This window comes from Coturnix japonica, chromosome 27, assembly GCF_054131305.1.
Source record: "Coturnix japonica strain WE chromosome 27, WE-NBRP24, whole genome shotgun sequence".
Lineage (NCBI taxonomy): Eukaryota > Metazoa > Chordata > Aves > Galliformes > Phasianidae > Coturnix > Coturnix japonica.
The window spans coordinates 6,142,756-6,156,370 of NC_140689.1; the positions used below are offsets into that span (position 1 = coordinate 6,142,756).

At 46.2% G+C, this 13,615-nt stretch overlaps 1 protein-coding gene across 3 annotated transcripts; it reads right to left on the reverse strand.

Annotated features, from left to right (window-relative positions):
- Positions 1-754: 754 nt before the first annotated feature.
- Positions 755-6,808, reverse strand: LOC146756411 (rho GTPase-activating protein 32-like). Of its 3 annotated transcripts, none has more exons than XR_014937440.1 (2): positions 6,581-6,808; positions 755-1,203 (listed from the first exon to the last, which is right to left on the reverse strand). XR_014937440.1 is itself a non-coding variant. In XM_085524465.1 (2 exons), exons 1-2 carry the CDS (start codon positions 6,431-6,433, stop codon positions 782-784), a joined length of 492 nt encoding a protein of 163 aa, XP_085380591.1. In that variant the 5' UTR covers positions 6,434-6,574; the 3' UTR covers positions 755-781. The 3 variants fall into 3 exon arrangements, 1 of the variants encoding a protein (XP_085380591.1); XR_014937441.1 differs by lacking the exon at positions 6,581-6,808 and adding an exon at positions 1,897-2,164; XM_085524465.1 differs by lacking the exon at positions 6,581-6,808 and adding an exon at positions 6,364-6,574.
- Between the last annotated feature and the right edge of the window lie 6,807 nt (positions 6,809-13,615).

Sequence of the window (13,615 nt, forward strand, 5' to 3'; positions counted from 1 at the left end):
TGTGGAAAAGCACTGACACGTTGGGGATGATGCAGTGCTCACATGTCTAACACTCACAGACATTACTGTCAGAAGGATGGTGCTGTGTTGTGCTTCTACCTTTGGCAGCCCCTGGAGAAATGCTGTGGCACACAGAACACCTTTGTATTGCACTGACTGCTGCCATGCAGCATGGATTTAACACACCAAATCCAGAGGAGCATGACTGCATCTAACTGCCCTGAGAAAAACTACTGTAGCTGAAGAGATGAGGAGGCAGCTGCTCATCTGCAGAACAAGCAGCACTGCCAGACACTGGGCCAGGTGAGCACCTCCTGCTGCAGCGTGATGATGACAGGGCTGGAGATGATCTGCAAAGCCAGCTTAAAAGTGGGAGACGTGAGTAAACATGGCAGGAGGACAGAGGTGTTAGGGAGCAGCCAAGGCATCAAAGAGTATCAGAAGGCTTTGAAAATTATCACAAAGCAACAGCCAGAAAGACTGGGATTATCATGAGCAGCAACCTGGATGCTAGAGATTATTTGCTCCCATACAAAATGGTAGAGATCTTGCTGCAGATATCCCAAAGCCAGGCAAAATGGGAACCCAGAGCTCTGCCTGCACGAATCCCACAGCCATAGCATTGCAAGCTGAACTGCCTTGCTGTTTGTTGCATTCATCCCAATCCCTGTGAATGAAGGCTCAGAATGCAGTCGAGGCGATGACTGAGCATGAGAGTGACTTTATTCATTAAAAGACAGGAGGGCTTGAGAGGTCAAGGGTGAAGATGGGACTCCTCTTGTCAAGATGAGAGTGGCTCAGAGCTTGTGCTGCTGCCTGGTGCCTGGGACTGGCAGCCTGACTCTAAGTCCCCATCTAAGATGCTCAGCTTCACCTCACTGATGCTCACCTGCTCCTGCATGGTGGTGCTGCTGCTGGGGCACTCGGGCTGTTCTTGGGATGGGCAGCACTGCAAAGGCGCTGGGTCACAATCCAGGCAGGTGACTGCTGTGTCTGGCAGGCTCAGGTCAGCATCTTCAGCAGAGCCAGGAGATATGAGAGCATGAACGTGGATGAGCCGCTCGTGTCCATCACTGTTACCATGTGGAAGGCTGTCATCCGAATTGCAGCGATTCGTGCTTAATAAGAACTCTCCATTGATGGAAACACACTGCACATCACTACTTGGTTTGGATCTTTGGGGTTGACAAGGGCTCGAATCACCTAGGAAGGCATAGAAACACAAGGGTTAGTGTCAAACGTTTCCAAGTTGAATCATGAAAGAGGTTGTTGATACTTGGTAATAGAGTGGCGGCAGGAAGAAGCAAATAGGCTTCAAGCAACAGAGCCACTGTCTTGAAAGTGATCCTTGTGCAGGTCCAGCTCGTGTGTTGTTTCACTGTAATCTGCTTCTTTGGGTCTACCTAGTGGGCAGCAGCACTCGAGCTGTTACTGATATCATTGAAAAGAACTGGAGACAATTGTTCTATTCCTAAGAGCTTCAAGGTGCCTAGAAGCACAAATAGAAACCAGCAGTATTTCATCACTTCACCAAAAGGAAGGTCAAACACCTGAGCTGTGAAGAGCAGTTACAGAACCTATGCATAAGATCACACCAGGCATACTTTGTGCTAACAACAGTTATGGCACATAGTCCATTTCCTTCAATATTCCCAAAATGAAATGATGTGGAGCATTACAGGGAAAGAAACACTGCACACAGACACTATGACCCTGATTATACTCAAGCAGCAAACTTAAAGCAAGTCAGAGTTTTAGATTCCAGGATATTTCAGGACCTATCATGTGTGAAATTCAGTTACACAACAGTGCCTAGGTGCCTGCGTTTCAAGCAACTTTCAGATCACAGCCATGTAAAATAAAAACAAATTCAGTGCAGAAATAGCAATCCTGTACCTTAATACTCATGAGATTATCCATTTTTTACAGCACTCTGACTAAGTTCTAAAACTTGCTCATCCCAGTTCACTTCAGCAAGTTCCACCAATTCAAGCAACGCAGTTCTGAGATCCTATCTATGTTATGCAGATAGAATTGAACAGTGCAGAAATAATCTCTGACAGCTTTAAGAGCTCCGTTCTGCTTACAAACTCTCAGTCCAAAACTATTCACAGTTTTAAGGAAATGAACACCTGAAGCAGTTGGATCATCTGCCATTTGCCGCATTCTGCTTCTTGGCATCATGATTAGCACAAAGGGTTTTCTGCTGTCCTGCAGAGATGGACAAAGTCCTGCTTACAAATGGACCAAGTTTCAGTGTACAGCAGAGTTTGTACCAGACTAAAAAGCCACGTCATTCAATTCATGTGCTCAGGTTGTTATGCACTCAGAAAGGAAACAGAACTAACTGTTGGATTCTGAAGGCAATCTGTGGGGTCCTACATTTCCTCCTGATTCTGGAAGAGGAAATTCTAATAGCAAATGCAGAACTTTGATCTTTGTAGACATGAGAAGAGCTGGCATTTAGGAACATTCATTTCAGGGAAATCAAATGATGTGTCTATATTTTTACTACAGATAGTATAGGGAGCAGCCAGTTGAAGAACCAGATACAAAAAATCCAGCCCATTGGCAAGAAAATACTTCTCCTTAAATTCTGTATGCTATCATGGTACAGAATTAGGCTACAGCGCCACATAGGCCAACCAAGTGTAGAACCAAATCCACAAAATACTGGTAGACAAAGCAGCAAAAACAGGGACAATATTCAGCAGACAGGCCTTTCTACCCACAGCTCAGCATGTTCTGCCATCTGAAAAGCAAGGCCTCTTGTCAAGCTCAGCTATTTCCCTTCTCAGTGTATTCTAGCACCACTGATACCCACTGGTATCCTCCTGTAGAGTGCCATCATATTGTCATCATCCAAAGGAAAAACCCACACAGCAGAGCATACAGCACTACACCCATGCTCCAAATATCCGCCTGAAAAACAAAAAGACAAGCTTACAAACCTGAAGCACCTCAAATGGCTTCCTGACAGACTGGATTGTCTGTCCTTGCCAAAGCCCACATATAGCCCATGAAAAGCTGGCTCTTTCCCTCAGGAAAAAAAGCCTTATTGTTCCAGAGAAAGCATATAACCCTCATTCAATTGCCCTTCCACTCAGCTTAGAGCACTACTAAAACCAGCATCTTCACCTTAGCTCATCACACTGCTGCAGTTCCTTTTACAAGGATTTCACTGGCAAAAATGAAATCAAAGCCGTCACAAGGGATTTAGCACAGTTACGTGTTACTGGCTATGAGAGCTGTCAGCACAGTCACCTGTCTGGCTTTGCTGCTGTTCTATTTATGTATAGGCACAACAAGGTTCAGACACCTCACAGTGCAGTTCTCACTTTGACTGTAAAGAAAAAGGAGGCTTGAAAAGCAGTGTGTGGAAAACAAAGAAACAAGAATTAGAACAACAGTGGGGCCATGGCACTTGTAGGAATTGCTCCGCCTTTAACAGCGATTCAAGAAGGATGAGGGCATCCCAAACCAGACCAGTTTGGACAGATTAACAACTGCAAGTAGTGGGTTCCAAAATTCCAGACATGAAATCAAAGCTGGAAAAACTCTTTGCATTTACATCTCTCAATTTTTAGTACATTGTGCATTACAACAGAAACAATTCTTCACATACAACTTGGAAGCTAAAGACAAGTCTGACAAAACAGACTGCACAGAAATGATGGATAATTAACAGAGCAAATTGCTCTTTCAAAAACTTAGTAATAGAAAGAGATCTCTGAAGTTGCTGTTCTGTAGAGCACCAAAGCAGTCGCTTGAGGCAGTTCAGGATTAGCCAGAGACAAACCAGCCAGCTGTGTGAACTGAGACCAATTGCACTTTTCTAGTCTGTGGCCACTGACAGCTTCTGAGAGCTACCAAGCGATGCAACCTAGCAGAATTCAGAAGGGAAACCAAGAGAGCCTACCTGAGCTCCACTGCCCTTAAATGCTCTGTGGAGAGGGAAGGGAAAGAGGGGAAAACAAACACCGTTCTACATCGCTCTGAGCCAATAGACGCTTTGCCCTGGATTAGCTCTGGTGCTGCATAAGCTGGGCTTCCACAGCATGTGTTCAGGCGGTAATCAAGGCCTCCCTGGAAGAACACAAAAAATAGAGAGAAACGTTTGCTTTAACAGAGTTTATGTCTTCTGGTCATAACACTTGAGAAGCCTCAGAGGCTTCTTCTCCTGTGCATATTTTCATTCATCTTAGATTTTGCTTTCATTCAATGTGACCTCTCTAGGCAAATATTGTCTAAGACCATGAGTATCACATAAATGTGCAGATCTCAAGCTGCTCACTTATCTAGTACCCTTGGCATGATGCTTTATTTTCCTCAGCTGATCATCTAGATTGTGCCTATTGATTGTGCAACAACAGCCTGTTGGTCTCGATTACCTGTGAGAGGCTCTAAATTTGGCCAGGAAAAATCATTTGAGGATAAGTAATTATCTGGGACTCAGTAAGTCTTCCCATGCTTTCATAACAGCAGAGATACACACACACACAAACTCGTGGAACCCCACTGCTTTGCACAATCCTGTGCACACTCACGTGTGTCATGCACTGATTTCCCAGCCAGTCCTCGTAGGGTCTCTTACTTAGGATGGGAGTGCAGGGGAGCAGCCAGAAGCTGTTTGCATTCCCTGCTGTCTGCTGGGAAGCTTTGCTGGAGATGCTTGGGTTGCTTTGTTTTTCCTTGGGAGGTGGGAAGGAGCTTTGGGTTGGAGGCACATCCCGTGCCAGAGCATCTCGATGGCACGTGTGGGGCACTGATCTGCAGCAGAGGAAGGGGAGGAGGTCTCAGCACAGCTCTGCACCATGCTCTGCCACACTGGGCAGCTTGTTCCTGGCTCAGCAGCACCATCAGACAAGAAGCAGGGAAGGAAATCAAGGATGGGGGGTACCATCAAACGCAGTTAGTGCATGCCTGTGCAAGACAAACAGACCCAGAGCTTGCGGGTTGTTCCTGCTTTTGTAGCATTTGTGTGCTGTAGCTGAGCAAAAGGTTCTGCTGCTTGAATCTTCTTCTGCAAGAGCCGACTACCGGTAAATGTCTGCGGGGATGTACTCGGTGTGCACGTCTGAAGCCATTTGAGAACCTAGTCGTTCTTGCTGCAGGACCCCTGTCTTCTGTTAAAAGCTGAACGGTCCCCAGAGCACCTGTTTCCATCAGCTGCCACCATCCAAAACTGCCAGCCTTCTTACAGTCACCTGGCCCAAACATCCCTTTTGCTCTACACTTGATTCCTGCAAGAGATGGGAGCTCGGCACGCACACCATCCTTCCAACACCCCATCCCAGCAGCAAGGGATCACAGCACTGGCACAGCTGAAACAAAAAGGGTGTGTGAGTTTCCTGTTAGCACTCAGTGTGAACAAATCTGAGCAACTCACTGAGCAACACCGTGAGCCCCCACTCACCTCAGCAGAGGTCAACCTGTAACCCCAGCCTTCCCCTATCCATGTGCACACGCACACCCATTCACCACCCTCCCTGCTTTGCACACCTCCATGCACGCACTGCATCGTGTGCCCTCCTTTGCATTCACAGACGTGCGCAAACCATCCCTGGGAACACCTACATGCCTACACCTTCCACAAACACCCCTTTGTGTGCACCTGTGTGCAACCCAACTCCTCAGCACACGCACGCGTTTGTGCCACCCTGTCCACGCACTCACCACGTGCCCTCCAGCACCCAAGGATTGCAGAGATGCTCCAGACTGTGCCAGAGATGGAATCTCAGAGTGCTGGGACATGATTGATCACTAAGGAAAACACTTGGAAGCATATTCAATCTGCGGAAGCTGTAATTACTGGGCACAGTTAGCTTTCCTATGGCTCAGCTGGAGGAGGCGGGTGCTCTCATACATCTGAGACACTCGCACAATGTTGGGATCATTCTGATGGAAACTATGTCTTCAAATATCATGGTTAAAACCATCCAAGATGATCATGCAGAGCCTTAGCTCTGGAGCAGCACTTCTTCCCCACCCTTCACGATTCCAAGCAGCTCCAACAAACTTCTCAGAAGAAATCCAGGCCAGCACAGACCTGGCAGACCAGAACCAAGTGCACCTTGTGGGACGGCAGTGCCCACTCCTTGCTTCCACCCTGCTCCAGCAGGTTAAGGAGTCTGAGCCTCACTGGCCTTTGACAGCTCAAGACTTCCAGCACCTCATGCCAACATTTCTCACTAAGATACACCTCAGGCATTGAATTCTCTTCTCACTACCTCCTCCCAGTCCTCCCGTAACAACAGAAACCATTCAGATTCTACAGCAAACTACAGCATCTACCCTGCAAGAGCACACTGAACCACCTGCAACAATGAAACATGGTTTTGGAGAGTGGGTATGAAAACACACCTTTAGACAGCTGTCTCCCTGTAGCCAAAAGGAAACCAAGAAGGAAAAGTCCAGCCTGAAACATACCCATGCTACTAGCCCAGGTTTTTCACAGTGAATACAGAATCCATCCTGTTCTTGAGGTAACAAATGACCAGTGAGTCTCCCGTTGCTCCACCCCTTCTCCTTCAAAGCCCGAAAAAGAAAGAATAAACAAGCAGAAGAAACCCAGACGTACCTTTCCACACACAGAGCAGAAAGTGGAACAGCAGTTGTCTCCTTCCTGAGACATGGTGGGGAGCATCCCAGAGGAAGCCCAAGTTCTTTGCTTCTCTCCACAGGGACTTCAAGCACTCTTGGCAAGAGCTGCTTTTGTTCTTTCTTCAACTGCTTCCATCACCAGAATCTCCTTTGGAAAAGGAACCCGAATGAAAGAATCAGCAAATGAAAAAGAATGAGCAATAACCACTTTCCCAGCTTTCTCCTGACATGCAATTTAGACCCCCAATTCGGGCAAGGTCTTAAAATCAGCTGGTTACAAGAACTGTCCCAAAATATATCCAGCTTCTGTACAGCTGCCGTTATTTCTGACAGCGAGTGTAATCACAGAATCATAGAATGGCCCGGGTTGGAAGGGACCTCAAGGATCATGAAGATCAATCACCTCCCTGTCCCTGCTGGCCATCCCCTCTTCTGATGGAGCCCAGGGGACCATTTGCTCTCTGAGCTGCAAGAGCACGCTGATGGCTCACGTTCTGTTTTTCATCCACCAGGACCCCCAGGTCCTTCTCTGTGGGGCTTCTCTTAAGGACTGCTCCTCCCAGTCTGTAGAAATGCCTGGGATTCCTCCAGCCCAAGTGCAAAACCTTGCACTTTGCTGTGTTCAACCTCATTAAATTCACCTAGGCCAACCTCTCGGTTGAGCTCCCTCTGAATGGCATCCCTTCCTTCCACTGCATCAGCCGCACCACTCAGCAAACAGCAGAGGGTGCACTCCATTGCATCATTGGTGTCTCTGATAACCATGTAAAAAAGCACTGGTCCCAAGACAGACTCCTGGATGACACCACTTGTTATCGGCCTCCACCTGGACATCAAACCATGAATCACCACCCTCTGTCCTCTACAAAACCTCTTTGTCTTCTACTCCTGCTGCAGCTGCAATGGCTGCACCAGCATGACTCACGTGTTTGACAATCCTCCAGCTCTGGCCTAGCCATGCACAGCAGCAGTCCGTCTCCCTCCCAGCTCACTCACCAGTGTGCTGCTGTGCCCCAAATTCAGTGCAGCAGCATTGAGAGCAGGCAGCACCCATCACCCTCCTCTAACTCTCTCTGCCAGCTGCGATGAGGACTGACACAGCACGCCCACCCCAGCCCAGCTTTTCTGCTGAGACACCTCCCAGCAACCACCCAGCACCAATCCCAGTTGCTGCAAACTGTCTGAGAGCCTGCTGGAGTGCACTGACAATAACTTTGTGGGCCAAGCATTAAGCACACCAAGCAGAAGGGAAGCATTACTGGACATGCTGAACAGCAGGGGTTAAGACTGGAGGTGGTCAGGGCTGTAGTGACCATGCCCTCCTAGAGTTCCTCATCTCAAGGAATGCGGGCCTGGCAAAAAGCAAAGTCAGGACCCTGAGCTTCAGGAGAGTCAGCTGCAGGCTGTTCAAAGAATTCTTGCATGAGAGACATTGGAAAACTGTTTTTAGGGGTAAAGGAATGGAAAAGAGATGGTAACTTTCTCAGAAAACCTTTCTCAGAGCTGGAGCTCTGAGCTCCATCCCGACCACACGAAACACAGCAGAGGAGGCAGGAAAGCAGCATGGCTGAACCTGCTGGTTACAGGGAGCAACAAGAAGGAAATGGAGAAACAGCGGAAACGGAGACATGCAGCCTGGTCGCTTTGGTGGCCTTCTACAGTGGAGTGACAGCATCAGTAGGGAAAGGAAAAGCAACTGACATCACTCAGCCAGACTTTTGCAAGGCCTTCGATGTTGAGCAAGTTTCCTGTTAGAGCTCAGTGTGAACAAATCTACCACTGAGCAACACCCTGAGCCCCCACTCACCTCAGCAGAGGTCAGCCTGCACCCCAGCCTTCCGCCTATTCTGCTCCATTGATGGAAGCACACCGGGCATCATTGCTACTCACCCGACCAATGATGACAGGGGCAGAAAAGGGAATTCCTCTTTACCTTTCAGATGAAAAATTGATGACTGTGTGGAATCTTCCCAGTACAGCTGCGGGGCCTTCCTTTACTTGTATCCTGCTGCTCCGTGTCACAGTGGGAGAGCTGCTCTGGCCTCTCCTCTCAGCCTGTGCCTCCTGCAGTGTGAGCAGCTTTGTGGATAGAGGAGACACCCACACAGACTTGGGCCTGGATAGAGAACTGTTCCCTACAACATAGAATAGCCTTTGGTACATTTACATCATGCTCTTTTCCTTGTGTGTGAGCAATCCTTGCTCTTTTCAGATGGTACTATGAGTGTGTGACACCCCAAACACATATTTAGCATCTGTCCATATCATTAAGGCTCTCGTCAAGGCAGTTATTTCAGCCTTCTGAGGGGTAGTCCCCACGGCTGATGGTTGTGCTTCCATTCCCTGCTCAGTAGCAGTTACTGCATGTCCTGCCTTACAGCCTCCTTGTCTCACAAAACTGCAGCTGCTGGTAAACCAGGCGTCTTCTGCATCTTCTAAGGGTTCGTCCTTCAGCTCCGACCGACTGGATGTAATGTGCAGCATCAGTTGTTTCAAAGCAGTGATGTCATCCTGGTTCTCCACCAGGGGCGTTCCGCTAAGGAAAGATACTGGGTTGGCAATAGTAGTTACAATTATTTCTATATCACCCTGCTCTACCAGGATGGCCTGGTATTTCGGGAATCTTTGGGGTGAAAGCCAATGTCCCCCTTTTGCCTCCAATACAGTAAACACTGCATGAGATATTAAAACTGGTATCCTTTGGCCCAGTGTAGATTGATGGGCTTCTTGAATATTGAGCACCAGTGCACCCTGGATATCCCTTACTCACTTCAAGCTGTTTCAAGTTTACCATCAGTCCGTAGCTGTGTATCCATGGTCGGCACCCTCCTGTCATTCCTGGCAACGTATGGAGTTCCTTGGCAGTTTGCAGCTCAGGGGTTGAGCAGATGGCTTCTTTCTTGGCAGTCCTTAAGGTTCAAAGTCCAGCTGTCATCTCCTATCCCAAATACGTCACTTGCTGCTGAGTTAGTTGTGCTTTCTGTTAACCAAGAAACTCAGCAAACTCTCAGTCTATTGTACACAGTCCTTTTGTTGCTGTGGCACCCACGTGCTCCAGTAAAGTTCCACCCTAGGATGGAGGATCCCAGGTCTCAGGCTCACGAGTTGACCAGTTCTCAACAATCATTCAGCTGTTCTCACAACCCTGGGTAACACTGTCCAGGTTCACTGAGTCTCCTCTCCCTCTATTAGGGAGAACAGATACACGCAAGTACTCGTATGCTATCATGAGGAATCCAGTAGGTTACATTTAATTTAGAAGCATGATGCAATCAAAAGCTCGCTTAAATAAAATCATACCCTTTTCTTTCACTCAAAATAATAGCCCAGAAAAAAATAAAAACAAAACAAAACCCTCATCATAATTGTTAAAGAAATAATCTACTAGATCTCGATGGAGAGTGGAGACACATGCTAGTTTTAGGAACACAGCGCTTATCTCATTATCTGAATGCATCTCAAGGCATGCTCCTTGTGAAACTGTGAGAACTTCTATCATTAACAGACGTGTACCGTGCCCTGATATATGGTTAAACCGCTTGCAGTACACTGTCAGATGTACAGGCTGGCAGCTGTATGTGCTGTGACCAAATAAACCCCACACTGAAACCTTTCCGAATTTTAGGACCTACAAGTATTGCATTCATATTTAAAGTAAAAAATTCCTAAGCTACACATGTTCTAGGTTTCCATTTGTTAGATACAACATACCTTTGGAAGTAGGCGCCTGAAAGGATATGCCTTCTACTTGCTTCTCTGTCTGGCTCTTCGAAAAGAAGGCCTTTGGAGCAGGAAATGCAAAGGGCAGCTCATTTCTTAACGCTGACTCTGCATCAACATTCTCTGTGTTTGCACGCTTCTTAGATGCCACTTTTCTTGTCACTGGAGTTGACAGTGTGAATTCCATATCACCCAGTTGAGTATCATGCCTCGAATGGTGCCAGAGACGGAACAAAAGGTTTTCTGATCACAGCCGGAGAAGTTACTGTCAAAGAAATTCTAACAGCTGAGAAGGTCAGACACAATGCTTATAAAAATATCATACATTATTTGGCTATTGAACAAAACAGTTGAAAACTCTGATTCTCTCCTAGAATAAGTTCGTTTCTTATAGACTGTCAAACGCCATTTTTTGATTTGTTCATCTCAATTCTCCATTGAGGATTAACCCTCACCAGCTTATCTAAACATAAATATGAATTATCACTTGGTTTAGTTAAAAATTTGAATAATATCACAGTGGATTTTTTTGTCCAACACAGTAAGATTGAATTTCTTTCAGTACCTTTCAACCTCTGCCTACCTCCAGCCTAACTCCAGAATCTTATTAACTGTGCCTTATCTCTTCCCATTGTGTTTTAAAATCCTCACTGACTCCTTTACTTGTTCCCTTGCTTGCTGTTTCTGTGCAAACCAAACACTGGAGTTAGGGATCACGTCAAACCAACCATGGCCTACAGGTAGAAGGCAACAAAATTTATGCTTAACATACTTCTTTGCTCTATCTTCATCTTCCTTTGGTCAAGGTCCACTAGATACTTAAATATGGAGTAAGCACTAGATACAATGAGAAGCAGATTTCTAGATTAAGAGCTGTATTTTTTCTGTAAGAAACTAGCTGTACATCTTCACACACCTGCTTTGTTTTCTGAGTATTTAGATCGAGTTGAGATTCTTCAAACACTGAAGCTACATCAGAAAATTCCATGGATCCAAACGCATCTGGCACATGGCTGCAGTCTGGCACATCTTCATATGCCAGAGCCTTTTCAGACAGAAATGTTCCATCGAGATTCTTTTGCAGAATTAGAAGGAGGATTTCATCAGAAGATTTCATCACTAAAGTCTAAATAAGATTGCTTTGCAAGTTCCAAACTATGGCTAACAGCTAATGGAAGTCCACAGGCCAGCAGCAACAACTTTTATATTATGTTCTTAATATTCTAATTGTTGATATGACGTTCATATAAAGAGCAGAAGGGAAATTACTCTTAGAGCTCAAGTCATCTTTCACAGCCTGCGTCAACAAGAGCAGCACCTCATAGCCTTTGGTTTCAAGACCCGGACCACAAGCTAGCTAATGATTTTACACAGAATTCCAGAGTTCAAGTCACTGTTTACGTTAGGGCTGAAATTGTACTGAAAGCCTTCAAGTTCATCACACTTAATTATCACTGGCACCACACATAACTCCACGTTACATATGTGATCACACGCAACCTGGCAACTTCAGACAATTCCAAAGCATTCCACTTGCACTTGGCTACTAAAGTACAGAAAAAGGAATTAACATCAGAAATAGCTGCAGTCAAAGCCATCTAAGAATCCAAGTCTCCAGGAAACAAGGAAAGCAAATCCTCTCCAGGACTGTGTTCTAAAAGGAAACAGATCAGAAAGGTGAGTTCTTCCCCCCTTTGACCACCCACTCATGTAACGTCCATGTCATTTCTAAGTATGCTGCCCAGACCAAGACTGAGGATGCTTCAGAAGAAGACCTTCCCTGCTAAGCCAAACAGAACAAGTAAGGTACCAAAATATGTAGAGCCAAACGAGGAAAGGTGCTCTAAGAAGGTAAGCATCACAAGAGACCAACAGGAATACTTACACAATCCAAACAATGCACAGTTTCTGTTCCACAAGCTGCCAAGAGGAATGTGTGCAGTACTCACAGCGCACCATGTACACTGCTTACTGCAGTCATACTGCTTCGTAGGACCAGCCCAACTTACTAAAACGTTTTAATGAGCAGTCCGAACTGTCTGGATCAGCACGGTTCACTTGGAAGGGACCTTCACAGATAAACCTGAAGAGGTGAGGCGACTGCACTATCTAAACCTTAAAGCATATAGGACCTTAAAGCATAAGCTTAAAGCACAGAAGCATAACCAGCAGGTCGAGGGAGGTGGTGCTGCCCCTCCACACTCCTCTCATTGAAACCCCATCTGGAGCACTGCACGCAGTTCTGGAGCCCTCAACACAAGAAGGACTTGGAGATGTTCAGGCAGGTCCAGAGGAGGGCCATGAAGGTGATCAGAGAGGGCTGAAAGCACCTCTACTATGTGCACAGGCTGAGAGAGATGGGGCTCTTCAGCCTGGAGAAGACTCCAAGGAGACCTTAGAGTGGCCTTCCAGTATCTGAAGAGGGCCTACAGGGAAGGCTGGGGAGGGACTTTTCATAAGGGCAGGTAGCAACAGAATGAGGGGAAATGGCTTTACATGGGAAGAAGGTAGATTAGGATTGGATATTAGGAAGAAATGCTTTACTGTGGGTGTGGTGAGACACTGGAGCAGGTTGCCCAGCAAGGCTCCAATATGATTGCTTTGCAAGTTCCAAACTATGGCTAACAGCTAATGGAAGTCCTCAGTCCAGCAGCACAAACTTTTATATTATCTTCTTAATATTCTAATTGTGGATTTGACGTTCATATAAAGAGCAGAAGGGAAATTACTCTTAGAGCTCAAGTCATCTTTCACAGCCTGTGTCAACAAGAGCAGCACCTCACAGCCTTTGGTTTGAAGACCCGGACCACAAGCTAGTTAATGATTTTACACAGAATTCCAGAGTTCAAGTCACTGTTTATGTTAGGGCTGCAATTCTACTGAAAGCCTTCCAGTTCATCACACTTCATTATCAATGGCACCACAGATACCTCACAAAGAAGCATTATGACATCACAAAGGGGCATTATGACGTCAGAAAGGGCATTATGACATCACAAAGGGCATTATGAATCACAAAGGAGCATTATGACATCACAAAGGAGAATTATGACATCTCAAAGGACATTATGACGTCACAAAGGGCGTTATGGCGTCACAAAGTAGCATTATGACATCACAAAGAAGCATTATGACATCACAAAGAAGCATTATGACATCACAAAGGGGAATTATGATGTCAAAAAGGGTCATTATGACGTCTGAAAGGGGCATTATGATGTCACAAAGGGGTGTTATGACATCACAAAGGGGTATTGTGACATCACAAAAGAGCATTAAGACATCACAAAGG